This window comes from Elephas maximus, chromosome 21 (genome assembly GCF_024166365.1).
Source record: "Elephas maximus indicus isolate mEleMax1 chromosome 21, mEleMax1 primary haplotype, whole genome shotgun sequence".
In the NCBI taxonomy this organism is placed as follows: Eukaryota; Metazoa; Chordata; class Mammalia; order Proboscidea; family Elephantidae; genus Elephas; species Elephas maximus.
In genome coordinates, this window is record NC_064839.1 from 17,319,421 (window position 1) to 17,345,191 (window position 25,771).

At 39.4% G+C, this 25,771-nt stretch overlaps 1 protein-coding gene across 7 annotated transcripts in view; it reads left to right on the plus strand.

Annotated features, from left to right (window-relative positions):
* CYLD (CYLD lysine 63 deubiquitinase) overlaps window positions 1–16,623 on the plus strand; it is a 65,421-nt gene extending 48,798 nt beyond the window's left edge. For all 7 annotated transcript variants that reach the window (XM_049863628.1, XM_049863630.1, XM_049863629.1 and 4 more), the window contains 11 exons: window positions 871–1,250; window positions 2,128–2,293; window positions 3,246–3,387; window positions 4,708–4,830; window positions 8,107–8,198; window positions 9,029–9,095; window positions 11,600–11,732; window positions 12,690–12,798; window positions 13,842–13,960; window positions 14,242–14,458; window positions 16,087–16,623. In XM_049863628.1, coding sequence (XP_049719585.1) covers window positions 871–1,250; window positions 2,128–2,293; window positions 3,246–3,387; window positions 4,708–4,830; window positions 8,107–8,198; window positions 9,029–9,095; window positions 11,600–11,732; window positions 12,690–12,798; window positions 13,842–13,960; window positions 14,242–14,458; window positions 16,087–16,271 — 1,733 coding nt within the window. In that variant the 3' untranslated portion in view covers window positions 16,272–16,623. The remainder of the gene's footprint in view (window positions 1–870; window positions 1,251–2,127; window positions 2,294–3,245; window positions 3,388–4,707; window positions 4,831–8,106; window positions 8,199–9,028; window positions 9,096–11,599; window positions 11,733–12,689; window positions 12,799–13,841; window positions 13,961–14,241; window positions 14,459–16,086) is intronic.
* The last annotated feature ends 9,148 nt before the right edge of the window (window positions 16,624–25,771 follow it).

Consider the following 25,771-nt stretch of genomic DNA (forward strand, 5'->3'; position numbering starts at 1 on the left):
TTAGCACAGGACTTAGATTTAGTAATTGTGTGCACATTAAATGAAGATAAGAATTTAAGAGCACTGTAGAACTCTGTAATAACTTTTAAGCTGTCACATGAATTTGTTTAAATTGTGGGTAAAACACATCTACAACTTTATTATCCATTTTAAGGAAACAGCTTTTGGCTTGGGTTGTCCTTATTGTATCTTCATTTTCTCTTTAATTATTTTCTGTTCTTTTGTTTATTCTTTCCTCTTGCCTACTATTTGGAAGGATATTCTCTTCTTCTAACTTCCTAAGTTGGATGCTTACTTCATTAATATTTAACTTTTATTTTTTTCTAAAATAAGCTATTAAGCCTATACATTTTCTTTATGAATATTACTTCAGCTGTGTTCCACAAATTATGTTTCTCTCTCTCCCTTTCTTTCTTTCTTTCTCCTCCTCCTCCGTCCCTCTCTCTTCATCCTTCCCTTTCTTCCTTTTCTCTTGCTCTTCTTTATTTTAAAAATTTATGTTAACATTTCTTCTTTGATCCATTAGTTATTTAGAAGTACGTTTCTTAAATTTTTGGTATCTTTTTGTACAAATTTCTAACTTAATTGTATTGTGGGCAAAGAATGTAATCTTTTTTATATCAATCAGTAATAGATATTTCTTAGCTTGAATGATTGGGTGCCATTTACCGAGGCAGAAAAATTTGGAGGTGGGCGGGGAGCAATCAAGAACACTGTTCTGGAGTTGCTCAGTTTGAGATGCCGGTGAGAATCCTGGTAGAGTTGTCAAGGGGGCAGTTGGAGTAGACCTGTATGTTAATTTTTAGAGAAGCAATGCATATTTAATATCCTTGAGTACAGTTTTCTAATTAAGAATGCTTTTTTTCATAGTTGCTGAAGACCCTGCAAAATCACTGACTGAGCTATCTCCAGACTTTGGACATTCTTCACCACCATTACAGCCTCCTTCCATGAACTCATTGTCCAGCGAGAACAGATTTCACTCCTTACCGTTTAGTCTGACAAAGATGCCCAATACCAATGGGAGTATTGGCCACAGTCCGCTTTCTCTGTCAGTTCAGTCCGTGATGGGAGAGCTGAACAATACACCTGTCCAGGAAAGCCCACCCTTGGCCACATCCTCTGGTAACACGCATGGTCTAGAAGTAGGCTCTCTGGCTGAAGTTAAAGAGAACCCTCCTTTCTATGGGGTGATCCGCTGGATTGGTCAACCACCAGGACTCAATGAAGTACTAGCTGGACTAGAACTGGTAATTTAACTTGACCTAAAAAACTGTAATTCCTTTCCATCTGGGGTTTTATACAGATTCTTTCCTATTATATGTCATTTGGTTAAATGTTGTATTTGTCCAAAAGGCCATCACTAGAGAAATGACTGACTTCCCTTTGCCTCCCATTAAGCTTATGACCCATTTGTTCCTAATGTCACCGTACGTTTAAGGAGTAAAATTCGATGTTTAAGCAAATATGTTCAGGCTTATTTGCTTAAAGAGAGTACAGTAAGGAAATCAAATCCGTTATATCAGCGTTTCTTTTTTCCCCTCTGTCTCCATCCCCTAATCAGCTCTAATAGTTACGTCACTGGCTTTAAGATTAATCTCCATTTTTAGAGATCTTTTGTAGAAGGAAAGATTTTCCCTTGGGATATTAGGAGAACATACTGTTTTGATATTTTGTGAGCAGGAGAGGAGAATTTGAGTGCATTTAGGTTTTATTTAATTATATTTCTTGTTCTTTTTTTGTTTGTTTCCAGTCTAGTGAATACTGATTTTTCTTCTTGGGTTGTTAAAATAAATAGCTTCCTCCTCCCTTTCTTGCCCCTCCAGTTTTAATACTTGTGGAAATGGTTCAGGAAAGACAGTTAGCCGGAGAAGGTTTATGCATATATTCTGAAAGGAGACACATTAAGGACTTCACGTTGGATTAAAGAATTAATTTCTTAAATCATCAGCTGTAGGCTGAAGCACTGAGGAGTCAACTCCTCTTTCCCAATGGAGCTCTCAGTCCAGATGCAGAGAGGGAATTCTGAGAAAGGGTATACTGGGAACAGAGCTTAGGAACCTTCATTCTTTGTATATTATCTTTGCAAGATGCAGAATCACGCAAATCGAAGCCTTTCTTTTTCAGGAGGATGAATGTGCAGGCTGCACAGACGGAACCTTTAGGGGCACTCGGTATTTCACCTGTGCCCTGAAGAAGGCGCTCTTTGTGAAACTCAAGAGCTGCAGACCTGATTCTAGATTTGCATCACTACAGCCAGTCTCCAATCAGATCGAACGCTGTAACTCCTTAGGTATCTGGGTACCTTTCAATTATTTACCAGTCCGCAATGACTCTAGTTCTAGCTCCTGTCATTTTGCAGTGTGACAGTGACAGCATTTTAATATGTTTCTTGCCAGTGTTCATTGAGCTTTAAACCAGTAAAAATTCTCAGTTGGGGTATAGGAAGGTTACAGTGGTTTTTATTGGTCGTTATTATCCTACCAGGGGAAATTGTTAAAAAGTAATAGGCAGGGAAAGTGTTGGGGACTTAAAAAGCGAAAAATACTGGGATTTATTTTTCTCTTCCCGTCGACTGTTGTGGTTGTTAGCTGCCGTTCAGCCATTAATTTTCAATGATACAGGAGGTGGAAACTGACACATGGCCTTTTGGGCACTGATTTTCCTCTTTTAATGAATCATTTAAGTACATTAATAAGCGTATTCTTATCAAGAAATCAGCACTATTATAGGAAGTAGTTTTAAGTCAGTTGGGGAAGGATACATTACCTGTAATAGGTGGCAGTTTCCAGTTTCTCAATGCAATTTTCCAGTTTTGGGTAATAGCGGTAAAGCATCTTAAGGGTTAAGAAGGTATAACTAGAAAGCCATATTTATGAAAAAGATTTTTCATTACAGTGAAGTAGTTCTTTGAAATTATTTTTCTTTTCAAATTTGAAGCATCTTTGGACAAATAATAAAATATTTGAGGGGAAAATATTTTACTCGGCAGAATTTTTTTTACATATTATTTAATACAATAAAGGATTTTTTAAACTGTGGAGGAAAAGAGGTTGAAAACAAACAGTAGCATTTTTTACAAGCCAAGCTGTGTAAGAGTTAGTGAGAGCCTGCCTTTAGCATAGTTTTATGTTGAGAAACAAATTTTGTATCAAACATCAAAATATATTTTAAATGAAGAGATGTGTGTGGAGTACATATTATAATAGTTTAAAAGAATTCATTTTTGTTTTTTATCTTTTCAGCATTTGGAGGCTACTTAAGTGAAGTAGTAGAAGAAAATACTCCACCAAAAATGGAAAAAGAAGGTCTAGAGATAATGATTGGAAAGAAGAAAGGGATCCAGGGTCATTACAATTCTTGTTACTTAGATTCGACCTTATTCTGGTAAGTTTCAAATTGATGCAGTAGGAGAATAGGCAGTGTCATGGGGCAGGGACATCCGTGTGTGTGTGTGTGTATGTGTGTACATGAATGTACGTATGTATACATGTGAAGGAAACAGCTGACTGCCTCTGGTTGAGAAGCTGGATGGCTGGAGGTCAGGGAAGAAAGGGAGATTTGCTTTTCATTATATACTCTTTGGAAGCTATTGAATGTTTCATGTATCTATACCCAAAAAATTAATATAAAAAGTAATGCAGTCAACGCTGAGTAAAAGGTGAACAATGATATTACAATGATAGCGTTATTGAGGATTTCTGGGGAATCGTGTGACTGAGGAGAATAAATACAGCAATCTTTGGGCACATACTGAAGAGCAGGACTTGCAGTACGCCACTGGCTGGTGTGAGCCGCATTTGTTTTACAGGTGGAGGCAATCATAATGTAACTTCATGTTAAAGGATTGTTTTCAGGAGAACTACATGTTTGTTGCCCTCATAGATACAGTTTACTCCAAAATGGAACAGCCCAACATGACAAGACTCTTTAGACTCGGAAGATTGAACCAAGTACACAGCCAGCTCAGTTCAGTGTCACCTGCCAGCCCTGGACAGCCATGTCCTAAGAAAAAAATGTTATTGTGGGATGCTGAAATGGGAAAAGTAGGGGAAGAAGAGAAGGGACAGGCCACTGTGGGGGCAGAATACTTCCAGCCTTTCAGATGTGTTGATAAAAGTTAGCCTCACAGCATGACTATAATATTCTTCAGGTTTCCTAATAAAAATCTCAATTAGCCAAGTTTTCTTTTTCTTAGATACCAGCAAGTTACTGCTGTTAGTCACGCACAAGTGATTTTGCCATTTAAAGAAATTCGGATCCTCTCCAGGGGGCGTGGAGAGAGAGAAGTATGGTCCCTAGAGGGGATGCGCGCTGGCGTGTGCTCGTCCTGGGGAGTCGCTTCCACACTTCCGCCACCAGCTGCTTGTCTGTAGTTTGCTCAGCTTTGCAGACCTTCTTTCAACTTTTGCAAACAAGTTTTCTTTTTTAATAAACTCTATGTGTGTTTTTATCCTTAAATACCGTCAGTCTATAGTTTGCCCTCCTGATGTTAGTATTCTTCTTAACCTGGAGGGGTCTCTAGGTCCCGATGACTGAACCATGGGAATCTTAACAGGGCTCTTGGATACTGAGTTAAGGAAAAACACTAATTTTTATATTATTTGTTCTCCAGAGTTTGCTTTTTTCTCTTCTCTTTTTTAGAACCTGTTTCTCAAAAAATAGTATGTTTACAGCATGAGCGAGCATGTTCTTTTTATTTTGCAGCCTCTTTGCTTTTAGTTCTGTTCTGGACACTGTGTTACTTAGACCCAAAGAAAAGAATGATGTAGAATATTATAGTGAAACTCAAGGACTACTGAGGACGGAAATTGTTAATCCTTTGAGAATGTAAGTAGAACATATATAGTTATTTTGCTGTTAGATGGCATCTTATTTGCTTTTCTTTTGTCTTTTTTTTACTTTTGGCACAGTGATTAACTTATACCCTGTTTCATATAGTAGGAAATGGGCAAATACTAATTTTCTTGATGAAATATTAATATATATATTTTTTGATGTTTGGTCCTTCCTTTGCTTGTTTAATTTCTTAAATTTGGCTAATCTGTAATACAAAGTGTATGCCAGGAAATGGTTTAAACGATTTGGTAGAACATGTTACAGGTTAGCAATTGCTATAGGTTTAGAAAAGCTGATATAGTTAGTACTTGGGATTCTTATTTTCTGAAATAGTTTATTCCAGATCTATCCCTAACAGTAATCATGCTTCTTAGTCAAATTGGTGTAGTTTGGCTTCTTAAACTTAATTTCATCTGAAAGAAAAAGAGCAAGGGGAAGTTTTTGGTTTTTTTTTTTAATTGTACTTTAGATGAATGTTTACAGAACAAACTAGCTTCTCATTAAACAGTACACATATTGTTTTATGACATTGCTTAACAACCCCATGACATGTCAACACCCTCCCTTCTTGACCTTGGGCTCCCTATTATCAGCTTTCCTGTCCCCTCCTGCCTCCTATCTCTGCCCCTGGGCTAGTGTGCCCCTTTAGTCTCATTTTATGGGCCTGTCTCATCTTTGGCTGAAGGGTGAGCCTCAGGAGTAACTTCATTGCTGAGCTAAAGGGGTGTCCGAGGGCCATACTCTTGGGGTTTCTCCAGTCGCGGTCAGGCCAGTAAGTCTGGTCTTTTTTTGTGAGTTAGAATTTTGTTCTACATTTTTCTCCAGCTCTGTCCAGGACCCTCTATAGTGACCCCTGTCAGAGCAGGAGCAAGGGGAAATTTTTATTTATAGAATAGCTAGTTGTTAACTTCTGTTAGGAACAGGGCCCTGGTGGCACAGTGTTTAAGAGCTCAGCTGCTAACCAAAAGGTTAGCAGTTCAAATCCACCAGCCGCTCCTTGGAAACCCTTTGGGGCAGTTCTACTTTGTCCTATAGGGTCCCTATGAATTGGAATCGACTTGACGGCAATGGGGTTTGGTTTTTACGGGTTTATATTGGAAGCAAACAATATGTATTTTATTAACACATTTCTTGGTTAAAGGAATATATTTAGGCTTCTTTATTTTTTTCTTTTCATTTCCTAGTTTAGGAATTGTAAATGTGTCTTTCTCTGGCCACAGAAAGTGATTATAATGGTACTAATCCAGTGACAGGAGACATCTCGTACTGACTTTTGATAAGTGATAGTAGTAGTGTGTGTGATACCGGCCAGTACAGATTTAAACTGTGAAGAATTAGGACCGCAGATCATGAAACAGATTTGTTCATTCAGGAGTGTAGAGAGCAAACAATGTAATTTAAATCCCTCATTAAGGTAAATTTAAAATCTGTGACATACTTTTCTTATTTAACAAGTAAAATAAAAACCAGTCTGGTACAAGAGGTTGCTCAAAAACCCAGAATATTGAAATATAATGAGCATTGAGAATGACCTACTTCATAATATGACCAGGAAAATCAATTACAAGAGAACAAGCTTCCCTGCTTAGAGCATTTGTTTTTCTTAAATTCTGAAATGATCAAAATGACTATAGTTTTCATCTTCTAAGATAATTATGAATCTTAGATTTTTACATCAACTTTTTGTCATATACAACTTTTTAAGCATACCTTTTTTTTTTTCCTCAAGTAATTGATATGAGATCAGGACGTGTCAAACCCGGAACTCTGCGGTGTGTTCCTTCCTTCCTTCCAAAACCCCATGAGCCAGTTAATGTATATTCTTTGGATACTGTTATCCAACCAGTTACGAATCATGAGTAGTCACACCCTGCCACCCTGTCCACAGTAAGGAACTTTCAGATGCCCTGTTGTGTTCAAGTTTCCTGTGTCTGTATTATAGCTTTTTTCTCCACTATAAGATTCTCAGGGGTAGAGACTCTGTCTTTTTCATCTGATTTATTTTTATATTCTCAGTGGCTATCAGGTTAGATTAATATTTAAGTGTTAGATGCTCAGTATATATGATTACAATGAATGAATGAATAAACTAAACCCATTGCCGTTGAGTTGATTCCAACTTATAGCGACCCTATAGGACCAAGTAGAACTGCCCACTAGGGTTTTCAAGGAGCGGCTGGTGGATTTAAACTGCTGATCTTTTGGTGAATGGCCGGAGCTCTTAACCACTTCACCACCAGGGCTCCAAATGAATGAATAATAAAAAAAAAAAAAAGAATAGTTATTATAAAAAATGGATATGAGATTAGCTGGTTCTGACTTGCCCTTATAAAGTTATGTGGCCTCTAGGTCTCTTTTGAAGCCATTTTAGAATTAGAATTTTGTCAAGGATTGATGTTAAACATATTGAATGCTTCCTGTATGTTTACATACTATGAGAAAACATAACTGCAGTGATTGGCTTGATTGCAGATTTGGGGTTTTCAATTTATCAATTCCCTTTCCCATTCCTTAGGTGGCTATTTCAGCCTTTAATATTAAAAGGACTGCCTCTCCGAAAATGGTATTTTCTGTTGTATAAAGTAAATGCTTTAATTTCTTAGACAAATAATATTAAAAATAAGTCATCATAAACTATTATTAAAAATAATTTTTCTTGTATTAGTATATGACAGTTGCTTTTAAGGTATAATAGTGTCTGAGATAATCCTAGTTCTAGACCTGTAATTTTTCAAACTTCAGGAAGAAGCCCCTAGTGTAGTCTTGAAGATAATTGTCTGGTCTATTGATTTTTGACATACTGGGGCTGTACAAGAAACGTGTGGTTATCAAGGTGTGTTACATAATTTGGAAACCCTGGTGGCGTAGTGGTTAAGTGCTACGGCTGCTAACCAAGAGGTCGGTGGTTCAAATCCACCAGGTGCTCCTTGGAAACTCTATAGGGCAGCTCTACTCTGTGCTTAGGGTTGCTCTGAGTTGGAATCGACTCCACGGCAGTGGGTTTGGTTTTTTGGGTTTGGTTACGTAATTTAAGGTATATATGCTTGCTGAGTATTATGTAAATCAATGTTAATCCTTTTCCTCCCCAGAGTACCACATTTAACCTGAAGAATGAATCCAACGTCAATTTGTGCTTTTAATTTTAACCCAGTAATAAATATCACTGCCAATCATTTTCTAACGTAACTGGATATAAGTATTTTTGTAATTTAAGTTAATGAACCCTTTTAGAGAGTCTTATTCTAACCTAATATTTTTTGTTAACAGATATGGATACGTGTGTGCCACAAAAATTATGAAACTGAGGAAAATACTTGAAAAAGTGGGGGCTGCGTCAGGATTTACCTCTGAAGAAAAAGGTGGCTGTCTTAACGTACAGGATATGCGTTAAACGTAACTCAAAAGTATATGCTAGATTATTGGCTGAAATGCGTGTGGGTGGTTTCGGAGTTTGATTTTAAATTAGGAACTTCTTTCTAGGTGATACACAGTTTTCTCCCCTTTTTGTAAATACTTTCTCTCTTGTAAAAGTGAATGATGGTGTGGCATAATAAAAAATTAGAAGTTGGATGGCTTTAGTATACTAAACGAATAAATAAAAAGCTCTTACCCTTCTATCCAGTAATGATATCCCGAGTTGTTTTTTTTTGGCAGCGAAGGGTTGCTTTGAGCCCTCCACATTTTCTCACTTAGTTTTGCTATAAAGGGAGTTAGAACACGGCTGGCTGGGACTGAGTTTATAGTCAGTGTTTTCATCTATTCCTAGATAATGGGTTTACTCAGGGATTGAACACTTGACTTTGAACTTGATAATAGTGTGTTGTAACTAAGTGTAATGCCTAGAGGTGTGACAGCTATTTAAATATCAGGAAAAAACAGAGCCGTTCTTCTGACTTTATTCCATTTATCCCAACCTCCTCTCCCCAAATAAATTAAAATTATTTCACCATAAGTGAGTTATTATACCCCTTCAAATGAAATAAAGCTGTAACAAAATTGACACATAGTACTTTATCATAACCTTTAGTTAGCCTTTGTATTTTTCCTTAGGAAAACTTGAGAAATATACTATTAATGGAAATAATATTGATCTATGAAATTAAAGTCAATATAGAAATGTTATTACTGTAAATAAAAAGAGTAATTTTTAGGCTTTGTCTGTAATATCTGATTTTTTATATTTTCCTAGATCCTGAAGAATTCTTGAATATCCTGTTTCACCATATTTTAAGGGTAGAGCCATTGTTAAAAATAAGGTACATTTTTTATTTTATTATAGAAGCATAGGAAAGATAGTCCTCATTTCCATTGCCATTATTCAGTAGAAATTATTTCATTAGCGATTACTTAATATAATATTTGTTTAGCACCCTTTATATGCTTGCTGAGTATAATGTAAATTAATTTTAATCATTTTCCTCTCCAGAGTACCACATTTAACTTGAAGAATGAATCCAATGTCAATATGTGCTTTTAATTTTAACCTAGTAATAAATATCATTGCAAATCATTTTCTTATGAAACTGGATATATTTTTGTAATTTAAGTTAATGCACCCTTTAAGAAATCTTACTCTAACCTAATCAAACACTGTGAGAACACAGTTTTTATCTACCCATCACTCAAAGAACTAATTTAGCCTTAAATTAGCTCTCATGTTCTCAGTTTGCTAACTTGGTTTTTTTACTCCATCTTGAGTGAAAGCCTTGAATCTAATGGGGTAGAATTCTTACTGAGATGTTATAGGTAGTTTACAGATAGTTTGAGTGTTCACAGCCTAAATGCTGGACCTTTTTACCTCTTAACCTGGGTTTCTCTATTAAAATCTTCCTATCACACTATATATTTTTCTAAAACCTAATCACAGACAGATGCTTTTACCCATCTCTATGCCTCAAGTGATGCTGTTTGATGCCAATGTCAAATTGATGGATGAGAAGAAGGAAGAAAGGGGGGACAATATCACAGTTTTATATTGTTTTGGAAGTTCTAACTAACGAAATAAGGCGCAACACATAAACATCAAGAATACATGTTTATCTATTCAAAGATAATAATAGTAATATGCATACCTAGAAAATCCTAGAAAATTGTCCAGCAACTACTGGAATTGACAAAAAGAGTTTGTAATTTGGTCAAGTAAAAAAAATAACCTTTTTATTTTTTCAATCAGTAGTATTTCTGTATTCCTTCTAGCAAATATGAAAAAAGGATCATTTCGTACTTAATGGAAGTATATTGTTGTTGTTGTGTGCTATCCAGTCGTTTCTGACTCACAGCCACCCCATGTGATAGAGGAAAACTGCCCCAAAGGGTCTTCTAGGCTGTAGTCTTCATGGGAGCAGATCACCTGGTCTTTTCTCCAGCAGAGCGGCTGGTGGGTTTGAACCGCCAACCTTTCAGTTAGTAGCTGAGCATCTAACCATTTGCCACCTGGGCTCCTTAATGAAAGTATAACTACTGAGAAATCAATTTTATGGAGATAGATTTTTAAAAAGACTTGCATAGAACTAAAAGGTGATATGATTAATGAAAAAGATTGTGTTCAGGATAGGAAACTTAAGTATCTTAAAGATGTTAATTTTTCACAAAGTAATTTGCATTTAAGCAAAATCTTTACAGAATTTTTTTTGAGTTCAATAAAGTGATTTCAGAGTTCAATAAAGTGATTTCAGAGTTCAATAAAGTGATTTCAGAGTTCTCTACAAGATGAGAATATTGAAGCGTTTTTCAAAAATTTTATTATAAAAACAAAAAGGAGACATTAAAACATTGTAATATTGGTACAAAATTAGAACGGAATAGAAAGCCCAGAAATAGAATTAACTATAGGTAATATTTCAGTATCTTATGTATCAGCCCTTAAACATGGCAACTGGTTATAACACGTACAGGAATAGCTTGCTTTTATCCTATATTAGCCTGGGATTTTGAACCAATGTTACGTAGAAGAATTAAAATTGGAAGACATTGCCAAGATAGTGCTTAATCTGTTTGATAAAACTTCTCAGGCCGTTCAAATTCTGGCCTCCAGAGTACAGACTACAGTGTCATGATTCAGTTATTGTTCTCTCTTGTATCTAGTTATATGCCACATGTCAGCTTTAAACACTAAATCTTTTAAATAAAATATTTAGCTTAATCAACTGTTTTTATTCAATACCTTTTTTATGTGTCTGACTTTTCAATGAGTCAAAAGAGATAGGAGAATTTCAGATCATATTACTGAGTACTTCTCAAAGTACATGGTCTGAGTATTTTTATTACATGGGTATATTGTATCTATATTATATTCCCTAGTGATAGCTAACCCAGAGTCTGTAAAGAATTTTAGTGGCTATTCATGCTGGGAAGTGATTAGCCTTCCCTAGATCTCAGGGCTTTCATTTTATGAAAAGAAAACTTTGGACTAGAAGGTCTCTAAGGGTCTGCCCCATTCAGACATGTGAGGATTTATAACACATATTTTGGGGGGCCAGTTCAATCCATAACACTGATGTTACTCCATCGTTTTTCTCCTGATCCCTAAAGGACCTTTTCAATATAAAAATTAAAATAAGGGATCATTTTTAAGTTGTTATGCATTCGTACATGTAATTATTCAGTCTGAGTTGTTGTCTTTTTCTCCGTTGTTGTACTCACTGTCCACGGTTGTGCTATAAGTTTCACAGTTTTTCTCAGATCCAGCTGGCACAGCTGCGTGTTTTGATTATGCATTGAAAAACTAGATTTTGTGTGGTTTGTTCTGCATGTTTTTTAGATCAGCAGGTCAAAAAGTACAGGATTGTTACTTCTACCAAATCTTTATGGAAAAAAACGAGAAAGTTGGTGTTCCTACAATTCAGCAGTTGCTAGAATGGTCTTTTATCAACAGTAACCTGAAATTTGCAGAGGTTAGTGAAAAGCGCTTATTGTCTTCCGTCTGTAAGTCCTTACGATTCATGAGACACTACTCCAGATTGAATAACTGTTCATTTTAGCCAGCTGAGAATAGTTTGAAACACAATCTGTTAAGAAAACACAAATAGGAAACAACGTGCACTGTTTCAGCTTCGTTTTTATGGAAACGCGTAGAATTAAGATTTAAGTTTTTGAATTTTTGATGCCAGAGAAAACACCAGGGTAATTTATAACTTAAAAACTTTCAGGTAGTTTAAAGCGAAAGAAAGATTTGTGTTTCTTAGAAAAAATAACTGTCATCTTTTTTATTGCATAAATTTACTATTTTAAATTTTATGCAAGCATATTTCCAAATATACCCAAAGAGAATGTTTCATTTTCCCCCTTAATAAAAGATAAAATGTGAACAGATTCACTTATATCAGTTTGTTAATGAAGAATAGAAATGATTTTTCTTTTACTCTCTGAGTATCTTCATGATATTAGTAGTACATGCTTATGGGGTTTTTTTTGACTATTCATTTCTGAAAGAACGTTTGGTAAAAACATAACAGCTACAGTTATGCATTTGTTGAAATGAGGAATAGTCTTCTTCAGTGACGACAGCTTGTATATATTATACTTGCAAAAACAGTTTCTCCAAAACCTCGGTTAGATACAAACCCAATGCAGACTGTCACTGTAGATAGTCATGGTATTAGTTGAGTCATTATTTCTTTAACTACCTGACCTGGGTATTGTTGTGTCCATGAGATAGTCGCCTGCTTGCACACTTGTGACTCCTTGAGCTCTGCCTCCAGACCCCAAATTCACCCTTCTAGAATGTTCTACAGACCGTCAGCATTATGCCTAAAAATCACTGCTTGATTTGACAGTGTGACTATTTCAGTTTCATAGGGAAAATTTTTTTTCCAGAACTTTGGTTCTAAAAATATATATTTTCTTTTTAGGCACCATCATGTCTGATTATTCAGATGCCTCGATTTGGAAAAGACTTTAAACTATTTAAAAAAATTTTTCCTTCTCTGGAATTAAATATAACAGATTTACTTGAGGACAGTAAGTATAAGATATTTTAGTTTGTTTTTCAGAAATTGTCAGGTCATTATCATTCATGAATAAGATTATAACTAGAGACAGTTCTGCTAAAAGGCAACTCAGTATCTGAAGAGCCTTGAAATATTAAGCCAGTAATTTTGCTTCAAGGAGCCCTGGTGGCACAATGGTTCAGTGCTGGGCTGCTAAACAAAAGGTTGGTGGTTCGAACCTACCAGCCTCTCCACAGGAGAAGAGACCTGGCAACCAGCTGCTGTGAAGAGTACAGCCTAGGTAACCCTATTGGGCCGTTCTACCGTGTTATATAGGGCTGCTGTGAGATGGAATCAACCTGATGGCACCCAACAACAATTTATTTCTGGGAATTTACTCTGAGAAAATAATCAGAGATGCAGATGAATACTTCATATGCAAATGTGTATTATCACTTGATGAATACATTAGAAACAACCTAAACGTTAATAAGAAGAGTTAAATGAATTATTTATACATTGAAACTACTGCCATTAAAATTCATGTTTTTGAAGACTAATGTGCATAAAAATGGTCAAGATACAATGTAAAGTGAAAGGTAAATGCACTGATACTTTACAATAGGATGTGATTAATATATATATCTACCTGCACAGTTATATAAATATGAAGATATAAAATTATTGGAGAAAATACACAACAGTATTGACAGTGGTTATCTCTTGCAAATTGAAAATTGCAAGTGCTTTTTGTTTTCTTCTTTGTATTTTCTTATGTCTTTGAATTTTTCATTAATGGGCGTTCTTCACTTTTAGAATCAGGGAGGAGAACCCCCAGACTTTGTTATTTAAAAGATTGTCATTTGTACAGAGAAAATACCAAAATATTCAAGATACCCTGAGTCCAAGGATATCCAATGTAACATTTATAGAGACAGGAGTGAAGGGACTGTCCGAGTCCATGAACATTATGCTTTTTAAAGCATAACTTTTCCTTCTGATTTTTTAAACGAAAGAGTGCATGTTTTAAAGGCACCTTAACCCCCGCCTCCCCATCCGCTACCACCCTCTTAGCCCCCAGGCAGTGCCGGATATGCGGAGGACTTGCCATGTACGAATGCAGAGAGTGCTATGATGACCCTGACATCTCAGCTGGAAAGATCAAGCAGTTCTGTAAGACCTGCAACACCCAAGTAAGTGTGCCTTCACTCTGGATGTTCTTGGAGGAACTGTCAATTATTTATAGTTGGACACAGACTTTAGGTTTTGAAAAGGTTTTTAAATCAAAATTAACTTTCAAAGCTTCATAATAAGATGCAGTATTTCTGCCTCTCCTGACCGTTTGTTTGTTAGGCTTCTGTGAAGTACCTGGCTGCTGTTATAGGGGATGTGTTGAGTAAGAGTAAGCAAAGCGCAGTGACTTGTAACGTGGAGTTCAGCTTATCTGTGACATTCTCTTCATGGTCCATTTTAGGTCCACCTTCATCCCAAGAGGTTGAGTCATAAGTACAACCCCGTGTCACTTCCCAAGGATTTGCCTGACTGGGACTGGAGACACGGCTGCATACCCTGCCAGAAGATGGAGTTATTTGCTGTGCTCTGCATAGAGACCAGCCACTACGTTGCTTTTGTGAAGTACGGGAAGGACGACTCGGCCTGGCTCTTCTTTGACAGCATGGCCGACCGGGATGGTATTTTGAAAACTTTCCTTCTGCTTTGTGGCAGTGTTTTAGTTTATACTGGGAGAGTCCACGGTGCCATAGCCTCTTCTGAGTGAGAAAATATTTTGTGACAGAATTCTTTCAGGGATATCTTGGTGAGACAGCCATAGATCTTGAAATGTGTTCACAGCCCTGCTACCTAGATTGAGGGATCTCTGAGTGATGCACACAGTTAATGTGCTTGGCTGCTAACCTAAAACGTAGAGGTTCAGGTCTACCCAGAGGCATCTCAGAAGAAAGGCCTGACTATCTACTTTGAAAAAATCAGCCATTGAAAACCCTGTGGAACGCAGTGCTGCTCTGGCACACGTGGAGTTGCTAGTTTAAAAAAAAAAAAAAAGAAAACATTTTGCTGTTGCATGGATTTCAACTCATGGTGACCCCATATGTGTCAAGAGTAGAACTGTGCTCCATAGCCTTTTCAAGGGCTGATTTTTTGGAAGTAGATCACCAGGCCTTTCTTCATGGTGCCCTCTGGTTAGACTCAAACCTCCAGCCTTTACATTAGCAGCTAAGCACATCAATCGTTGGTATCACTCAGGGGCAAGTGGTAGACCTAAATCAAGGAAGAGTATTATTGTGCTGTTATGATATGCGTACATTCTGCTACTGAGAGATTTTATTTGCAGCTTTGTTATCTTTTACTTTCGGGTTCCTCTCCTTTTCTGTGCAAGCCAGGGCTGCCATTTTATGGTGTGCCCATGTGCCAAGCTCCCTGGGAAATGCATGAAGTCATTATTCTAAGTTCTCGAGATACCCTGCAAGAAGGAATCATTCTTATTTTTCTACTATTAAAGCTAAAGTTTCAGGTGCTTAAGGTCACAGAGCGAGTATTAACCCAGTCCTTCTAACCTCAGAGCGTATGTGTTTCATATTAAACCATTGGGAGAGCTAAACCAGAAGGGCCTTTTCTGGAATCCCTAACAGCATACTCCATAGCATCTTCGCTCACAGTCTCATGATACGTAAATCAAACCTTGCTAAAGTTGAACAATTATGTTTTCAGACTTGAGGGAGGAATGATAGTGTTGACTTTTACTAGGCCTGCTCTAAATGGGCCACCCCATGGTGACGTGTACGGGGTGCCCATGCTGGGAGGGGATATGGAAATGTGAAGAATTGAGTGTTGTGTGCTTATGTGTCTGTACTGTTTCTCCCTGACTGAATGCTGAGAGGAGCCTGGAAAGTAGGCGTTGGCCTTTTCTCAGGGTAATGTCATTTTACCAGTTTTATTCACTGTTGAGAGTTAACAAGAGGCATTAACAAAAAAAAACCAAACTCATTGCCATCGAGTCGATTCCGACTCACAGTGACCCTATAGGACAGGGTAGAACTGCCCCATATGGTTTCCAGGAGCACCTGGTGGATTTGAACTGCCAGCCCTTTGGTTAGCAGCTGTAGCGCTTAACCACTACAGCACCAGGGTTTCTACAAGAGGCATTAGCTTCCAGAAATCAGAAGTAAAATAAGGACTTTCAGACCCTGAAAATTAGCCTGTACTAAATCCCAAGTTTCTAAAGTCGCTGTGGTGGGTCAGGGCAGCAACTGGGGGGTGAGAGCTTCACAGGCCTAAAAAGAGACCCTCCTCTTCTTCGTAGGTGGTCAGAATGGCTTCAACATTCCGCAGGTCACCCCATGCCCAGAAGTTGGTGAGTACTTGAAGATGTCTCTGGAAGAGCTGCACTCCTTAGACTCCAGAAGGATCCAAGGATGCGCACGAAGACTCCTCTGTGATGCATACATGTGCATGTACCAGAGTCCAACCATGAGTTTGTACAAATAAACGGGGTCGCCGGAGAGGTGAAGAAGCTGAACGCAGGATTTTAACGTTGCGTTTTACTCGAGCTGGCAGTTTTGTTCAGCGTCCATTGCCGGCAATGGACGTCTTTGTGGTGAGGATCCTTCCGAAAAGGATTCCAGTGTTTAAAAACAAATTGCTTTTGTGTTACTGAAGTATTTAATAAGACGCATTTTGCACTCTAGAAAGTATGTTTGTGTTGGTTTTTTAAAAAGTGTAAATGCAGCTATTAATACCTGAAGCTTTCAGTTAAGTGCGTTGACCATACGATATTTTTGGAAGCATAAAACGTCTTTTAGTCCATTGAGAATGTAAATAAATGTGTCTTCTTTCTGGACCAAGGATGTGAAATCATTTTTCCTTTGTAGCTCACGGTGGCCTTGAGGAAGCAGTCCTTTGGTTTGGTTAAGAGCCTGTTTTCCATCTGTTTTTAAAGGTGTACTCAGTTTGACTTGTTAATTCTTTCCTATCTAGTGCCGATTCCTGCATGTCTGCAATCTGCTGAGTTTCTGTAATAGTGGCCAGAAAAAGAGTTAAAGCCCCTTAATGGAGTGTTGTTTTCTACTTGTTCTGGTTTTGAGATAAATGAGTGATTCTGTTACAAAACGTCTTTTTTTTTTTTTTTGATGTAATTTTCCAGGAGGATTAGGATATTCAGCAATTGAAGCTCTTCATTCATAGTTGTAACTGTCAACCAACAGGTTTTTTTCAAGGCTCTCCAGCTATTGTGTGGGACCGGACACGATAAATTTCATACCGAAGGTGGGAGTAATAAGTGTAATGCTATAAAAAAAAAAAAAAAAAATAGTCCTCCACAAATACGTGCTCCAGAAGACAGTACGTTTGACATATAGAATCACTCACTAAAATGTCCCTGAAAAGACGTTTTGGGTACCTAGACCTCTGCTCTTTCGAACAAGTCTGTCCTGAGCTTAAGTTTGATCGGTCAGCCAGTACCCTGACTCAGTTCACTTCAGCTTCAGTGGCGATAATGACAGTTATGAATCGTGTTTTATTGAAATGTTGTCAGCAGCTGCATCCTCCTTCTGATTAAATAAATAAAAAACGGGATGTTTTCTTGGCTAATATCCCTAATGTGTTTATAGACCTCGAGTAAATGTGGTAGACTAGAAGCCCAGATGTCTGTGCTGTGGAGTGTGTGTTCTATGAGTGTTGTTTTGTGGTATCGTTGTCTTTCTAGAATGAATTCCTAACCATGCAGAGAGACAGAAAGTTGTCATATGGACCTAGCATATGACTTTATAAAATACTTAATGGCAAAAAAAAAAAAAAAAATAGACTCTTTACAAACCCTACAATTACTGTCTTTTAAAGGCACTTTTTTGGTTTTATCATCCATTTTGCTGATGTTTATTTTAGCTTTGTAAAGAATGAGAAGGTACAAAAAATTCTCTCATCTCGCAATTGTTCTCATTTTTCGAAATGAAAAGGGACATAAATTTTGCATGGGGTTTTGTACTGCAGAGGCCGTGGGTTGGGGTGGTGGGAAGGATACCAGATCGGGAGCTGAGGGGGTGGGGAGGAGCCCTGGGCTGCGGGGTGGGCTCTGCCTCCATTAGCCGAGGGTAGAATGTGGGCCTGGGATACAAGATGTCCAAGTCTCTTCTAGCTCTGCCCACCTAGAGCCCAACCATCACTTCGTAAATGTGTTGAATGAATCCACGGATGAACAAGCTTATCAATAGGATTTTAAAAGTTCATCTGGAGGCATGATTGGAATTCTACATGTAGGTAAAAATGGACTTAACTATTTAAAAGAAGAAGAGAATACAGTTCCTTTTCTGCAAACATTTAAACAAAATAAAAGCTGGGGAAATCTGTCCTTCCAGCCTTTCCATGCAGATTTAAAGAAGGAAGGTTTTGATGCCTGTGTGGTTTCCACAGTGCATGGCAGTGTTTTCATGTCAGGTGATCCTCAGCCATAAGTTATTTCTCATGTTTTCTTAGATGGAGCTTTACATCCTTTTAACGTTACTTGGGGGAGGGAACACTCAGTAAAGGGATGCCCAGGGCCACCTCTGGTGGTCCCGATAGAGGTGGGATTCTTCCCTTGCTTCTGAGCACCATGAAGCCAGCCCGGAAGGCTGCCGTCCCCACCTCCCTGTTCCGGCCCCGTCCTTGTTCCTTGTTCCGGAAGAGCTTGGCTTGTCAGTGAGGCGTGACCAGAGCTGGGCTGCGTGGAAGGGTGGCAGATGTTCCTGCTTAGTTATTTCTTTAAATTTCAAAAAATATTTTCCTGTTTGCTTTGTAAGTGTTTTGATTATCCTTTTTATTTTTCCTCTTATCATATGTACAATCGAGATGACAGTATAATGGAAACATTTATAACATGGCTCATGACTCATAGCTCCAAACAGAAAAAATAACAAATCATTTTCCCCCACCTTCAGATAAATACATGTGTGCGTGTGTATGCGTGCGCGTGTGTGGCTGTGTATGTATTCCTGTATGTGTGGAGAGAGGGAAAGAGAGAGAGAAAAAGAGCAAATGTGGCCAGTCCCTCACTATCAGCTTTATAAAGGAGTTTGACTCCATCCACAAAAGAATGTAAGACTGGGGAGAGACACTGAAAATCTAAAGAAATGGTTACAAAAATCAGTGTCATACAGTTGTTGAGAATCATTTCCTTAGAATAATTTAGGCTTTTTATCATTTATATTTGCCAAGTGTGACAGGTAAATGGTCAGGTTCTTCCAACCCCTTGGATTCATTTGTTTGTTTCAGATGATTCGGGATCAAGGGGAAGACGTAGTAAGTCATCTTAATGGAGCTGGTATTGCCACTCAGATTCCTGGCTGCTTGAACACGGCATCTTCATAAATTCGGGAGTCAGTACTGTCCTTGGCTGGCTCTCGAGAACCAGCTGGATAAGTTTGCTTATGGTCTTGGGTGATGGCAGACAGAGATGTGAGGGGAGTATCAGTCCTCGGGTGAGCAACTGGCAGCCAACGAGTCTTTACTGACCTTGCATCAGGGGCCTAGGATTATGTCAGAAGGAATGGGAGACACGGTCTCTGCCCTCAAACAGTTTACCCCCTAATTTTAACGACGGAATAGCTGTCGTTTCATATTATTTTATGTTACTGATTGCTCAGCTTAAGTGTATGGGTGGCATGTCAGGGAAGGCTCTAGGAGACACTGTGGTGTAACAGGAAAAGCAGGGGAGGCCTGGGTTTTAGCCCTTTCTCTGTTGCTGGCTCTGTAGCCTTGGACAAGCATTTTCACTTCTTTGGGCCTTAGTTTCTCAGTTTTTTAGGGGAAAAAAAATTCTGGATGCCAAGACATGCCTGCTAGATCTGACTCCATGGGCGGGACCTAGGAAGTTTGTTAGTGGGAAGCTCCTCTTTTTACCAACCAGCCAGGTTACAGCCAGGCTTAAGAGCCACCAAACTAGAAGATGTCATTCTCTGATTGTGTGAACATGTAACATTATTGTATTAATTATGCTGCTTAAATGTGGGTAAGTAGACACTTACCAGATTGTCTATTTGTTTACAGATGAACTTGTATAAGAAATACATTTCAGCATATGTACCTCAACCTGCTCTTTCTTAGAGGTTTTAGCAGTCTTTGGAAAACAGGTAATTCTTAAGAGGGTATTTAATGTTATTTACCTGGACGTTTTCCCTCCATTTTATTTCTTGAGGGGGTATCGAGCCTCCGGGAACCAAAGAAATAGGAATACAAAATTGTCCTGTAAAGCTGAAGGAAAAAATACATTATTTCTTACTATCTGGTACTTTCTGATGAAAATTTAAAAATTACATGAGAAGATTCTTCTCTTGCTGCGAGCTCCCCTTGTCATAAAGGAAGATGTCTGTGTTCAAGCTGGTGGACCAGAAGGCTTACACTGAAAAATAAGGCCACCTTCTCTAGGGATTGGTGATGGTAACATCACACTCACAGTTCTCAATCAATGAAAATAATACATTAATTCCCAAAAGCAAGTGGAAGGTGGTAGTGGACAAAGATGTGTTACAGTGCAAAATGGGATGGAGGAAGAAAGAAGGTAAAGCCCTAAAGCAGGTGTGTGTGGGTCCACGGGAAAGCAGCTTTCTACGGCTATGAAGGGATCGTGCCATTTATCAGAGATTAGGAGCTAGAGGCTTCCTGCAGGGAGGAAGCTTTGGACTTGTCTGTTCTTCCTTCTTCTGTTTTATTGGGAGAGAGAGAGAGACTGACTGACTGACTCCTCATCTTATTCTGAGTCTGGGAGAAGCTGAAGGGTTTCTCTGGAGTCAGAAAGCAGTGGTAAAATGTTAGTTAGCCAACGTGGCCAGGGATAGTAAAACGGGGGGGAGAAAGTCTGCCCCCCTTTCCTGGTCCCGGTCAGTATCAGCACTGGTAACCAGGTTAAAAAAGCCCATTGGATTCCGGGGTTGGCTGTCCTGGCACCGATGACACGTTTGTGTCCCCACGTTTGCAACTCTGTATTTCACCCTAGAGCTTGAATAACATCAGGGAAAAGGGCAGCGAGGAAGGAGTTATCCTTGCAGACACCACAGCTTCAGATACAATTTTCTGAACATTTTTCACCACTGTTCATTTTTGCTTTTTGTTTTTTCTAGAGGGATTGTGATGGAGACTCAACTCCCCTGGGTTGTGTTTTATAAAATGGCCTAGAACTGTGGAATTTTAGCTCCAGAAAGTCTTAGCATTGCGTCATACCACATCATAGACGTTCACTGTTTCCAGAATTCCATTGGACGCTTGCCAGGGAAACTGTGGCCATTGGTAGATGGGTAAAAAGAAGCGCGTTTTGTACTGCATGTCCTATTTCTGGTATCTCGTTCAGCATTAAAATTTTTTTTTCCTGAAGAACATCCTGTATTTATGAAAACTTCCTTTAAAAAAAAAACCACCACATAAAGTATCCCTTTATTATCAGACTGCTCTGATTTAGCCTTATTTTTGTTAAGTTTTTTAGAGATGAACGAAGTGCTGCCGTGGAAAGAGATGTATTATACACTATTTCTGTATCATTAAAATCAAATTTTTATGGTTCCTTTTCCTTGGTTTCTTTTGGGGCGGGGTCTCGGGTTATTACGGGAAAACTGGAATTGGTCTTGACAACTCCTGAAGTGGTTGCCGTGGTGCCAGGAGAGGAGGATCCTTTGGGGAAACGCTGTGCCCGGGCGGACTTCTGTTTCCCCGTCAAACGTCAGCTATTGTTACAGGAGTTTTGGGAATGCCTTCATGCCTGCCTGTTCTGGGATATGTACCAGGACTCCTGACCACCTCCTGCCATGGGACCGCCTCCTGCCATGGGGCCGCCTCCTGCCATTGCGCTTCTCTGTGGGTCCTTGAGCCAGGCTTGCCTCTGAGTACTCTGCTCCTAGTTAACATTCAGTTCCAAAAGTCTCTAAACCACTCCAGCCGGGGGCTGTTCTCCCGGTGCTTCATCTCTGCAAACAAGGGCACAAAACGATTTACCACAGTGTGTCCCACCCCCTCCCACCACTGCCAAAAACAGAAAACAAACCCGTTGCCGTTGAGTTGATTCTGACTCACAGCGGCCCTATAGGACAGAGAGAACTGCCCCATAGGGTTTCCGAGGAGCGGCTGGTGGATTTGAACTACTGACCTTTTGGTTAGCATCTGAGCTCTTAACTCTGGCATCTCTAGGGGTCCACCCCTGCCAAAGGGGCAGTTAGTTGAATGCTTTACTTTTCTGTAGTTTCCGGAGGAATGCTGGTTCTTATTGTTAGTTGCTGTCAAGAAGGCTCCAACTCATGGTGACCCCATGCACAACAACGAACTATTACCCAGTTCTACACCATCTTCACGACCATTGGTATGCTCCAGTCCATTGTTGCCGCCACTGTGTTTTCAGTGCCTTTCAACCTAGGGGGCTTATCTTCCGGCACTATATCAAGCAATGTTCTGTTGTTTTTTTTAAATGTTGACCCATAAGTTTTCTTTTGATTAATTTTCAGAAGTAGATTGCGAAGACTTTCTTCCTTGTCTTAGCCTGGAAGCTCCATTGAAATCTGTCCACCTTGCTTGTATTTGAAATGCTGAGGACATAACTTTCACCGTCATAGCAACATGTAAGCCACCACTCTACAAGAAACTGACAGACGGCGGTGGGAGGAATGACTACCTGATATTATATGGAACTGAAACTTTGTCTTTTTTCAGAGAACAGATCCAACAAGTCTACCTTAGGAATTCCGTGGAGTTTAAGTCACTTATTATGGTCCGAGCTGGTATATTGGTGTCGATGGTACAATCAAGAACTTCCCTGTTTTGAAAACCCGCAGCTGAATGAACACACCAGTGAAGTATACTCTATGCCATTTTAACATCACTCCGATTTCCCTTCGATTCGAAGACAGCTACCTGGCTAACCCACTGGCAGAGATCCATATTCATGCCTATTCCAAAGAAAGGTGACCCAACCGAATGAAGAAATTACCAAACAATATCATTAATATCACATGCAAGTAAAATTTTGCTGAAGATCATTCGAAAGTGGCTGTAGCAGTACATTGACGGGGAGCTGCCAGAAATTCAAGCTGGATTCAGAAGAGGACGTGGAACCAGGGATATCATTGCTTATGTCAGATGGATCCTGGCTGAAAGCAGAGAATACCAGCAAGATGTTTACTGTGTTTTCCTGACTATGCAAAGGCATTCGACTATGTGGATCATAACAAATTATGGATAACATCACCAAGAGTGGGAATTCCAGGACACTAAATTGTGCTCATGAGGAACCTGTACATAGATCAAGAGGCAGTCGTTGGAACAGAACAAGGCGATACTGCATGGTTTAAATTCAGGAAAGGTGTGTGTCGGGGTTGTATCCTTTCACCATACCTATTCAGTCTGTATGCTGAGCAAATAATCCGAGAAGCTATACTGTATGAAGAAGAACACAGCATCAGGACTGGAGGAAGACTCATTAACAACCAATGATATGCAGATGACACAGCCTTGATTGCTGAAAGTGAAGAGGACTTGAAACACTTACTGATGAAGATCAAAGACCACAGCCTTCAGTATGGATTGCACCTCAACATAAAGAAAACAAAAATCCTAACAACTGGACCAATAAGCAACATCATGGTAAATGGAGAAAATATTGAAGTTGTCAGGGATTTCATTTTACTTGGATTCACTGCTGCAAAAGTGTTCAAAACAAACATGTCACTTTAAGGACTAAGGTGCACCTGACCCAAACCATGGTGTTTTCGATTGCTTCATATGCATGCAAAAGCTGGACAATGAATAAGGAATACCCAGAAATTGATGCCTTTGAATTATGGTGTTGGTGAAGAACGTTGAAATACCATGGACTGCCAGAAGAATGAACGAATCTGTCTTGGAAGAAGTACAGCCAGAAACGAGGATGATGAGACTTCGTCTCACATATTTTGGACATGTTATCAGGAGGGACCAGTCCCTGGAGAAGGACATCATGCTTGGTACAGGGTCAATGAAAAAGAGGAAGAGCCTCAACAAAATGGATTGACACAATGGCTGTGATGATGGGCTCAAACAGAGCAAAGATTGTGAGGGTGGCACAGGACCAGGCAGTGTTTTGTTCTGTTGTACACAGGGTTGCTATGAGCTGGAACTGACTCAATGGTGCCTAACAACAACAGACCTAGTGCAGGCCCCTGAGTATTGCAAACAGTCTGCACCCAACTGCTAACATAAAGGCTGTCAATTAGAACCCACCCAGCAGTACCAGGGAAGAAAAGACCTGGCAATCTGCTTCCATTAAGATTACAGCTAAGAAGACCCTATGAAGCAGTTCCACTAGGCAATACATGGGATTGCCATCAGTTGGAATCAACAGCAACTACCAGCAACAACAACAATCCTAGCGTGCAACTCTTCCGAACTCTGCCTTCATTGACCTACACACACAGAGAAAGAGCTGGTTGTTAAGCATTTACCAGCAAACCAGTGGTTACTGTGGTCTGTGAAGGCTCTTTGAGGTGACCTCTGAACAGAAACCTGTAACTACCCCTTGGTCTTTCTGTTCCCCAGCTGCCCATCCCCCATGATGTGTGACCTACAGGCACGGTTTGAGAATATGTTTGAACAAAACAGTCTGAAGTTTGCCAAGAGGTCAAAAACAGTAAGATACACATTTGTTTAAAATAAATCTATCCCAGTATCATAACCCCACCGCGCCACACCCTGAGCAGCCGTGTCTGTAGCATTTAGAATGCACAGCTAAGAAGCCACACACCAGGGCCCTGAGCCTGACTTCATTATTCCACAGGCTGGTGAGACTCTGCCTGCCACCAAATAGAACCTCCAAAATTAGACCTCAGAGGTCACACTGAGAGTTCCCCAAAGTGCAGAAGGCAGGAGAAAGGCAGGAGAGAGGACAGGGCCTCATAAAGACATCCCTGGCAAAGTCAACTTCCTCCCCAACTGTCCAAACCTGAGTGCAACCTCAAACTACTCACTTTGTATTTTTGTTATGTGTGAGGTGATGACTTGCTGCACGAAATTTAAGAGCTTTCTTAAACTGTAACACTGGGAGGTCAAAATAATGGACCAAACTAAACCATTGCCGTCGAGTTGATTCCGACTCATAGTGACCCTACAGGACAGAGTAAAACTGCCCCACAGAGTTTTCAAGGAGCGCCTGGTGGATTTGAACTGCTGACCTTTTGGTTAGCAGTTGTAGCACTTAACCACTACGCCACCAGGGTTTCCAAAATAATGGACACACCTTGGAAATTTCAGTGACACTTCTGTGATGAGAGTCCCTGTTGGGCGAATCACCCTATTTTTATGGTATGGAAGTCTATCCCGTTCATCAGTCTTCCCTTGCTTATTTATGCTAACGGACAGACCTCAGTATCCCCTCCCAAATAAAATGCAGCACTACAATACAATCTACCAAAGGTGGCAGACCCCAGACCTGTCTGTCCACAATTCAGTGTGAGGGGAGATTGAAAGGCTGACACAAAGCTCAGCCCCTGCCCAAGGGATTCTTCCTTCTCACCTAATCAACCCAGGACTTAGTTTATGACATTCAAGTTCCTGACATCTGAAGTTTCCACACCTCCTGAGCAAAGGAAATAGCATCCTCATCCTGCCTCTTTTAGGGTATCTGTATTCAAGTCTCCTTCGGAAACAGTAAAATTCATCCCATTTCAAAATCCTTTCTCATACCTCCAGAACAGGTTCAATAAATATTTCCAAGGCTCTCTCTAAAGAGGCCAGGACAGTACCTTTACAATAGATTTGCTGCTTCACCTTTAGACTGTGTCCAAGCTCACGATTCTCCATCTTAGAGCAAAAAGTTCCACCAGAAAGTGACACATAGGCTATGTCTCCGTCAGAGAATTACATTTCTTGCAACAAAGTGGTTCTCAATCCTGGCTGCACTTGAAAATCCCCCAAAGAACTTTGCTATCACCCATCTGCCAGTTTCTTGCACTGTGGTGGCTTTCATGTTGCTATGATGTTGGAAGCTATACAACTAGTCTTTC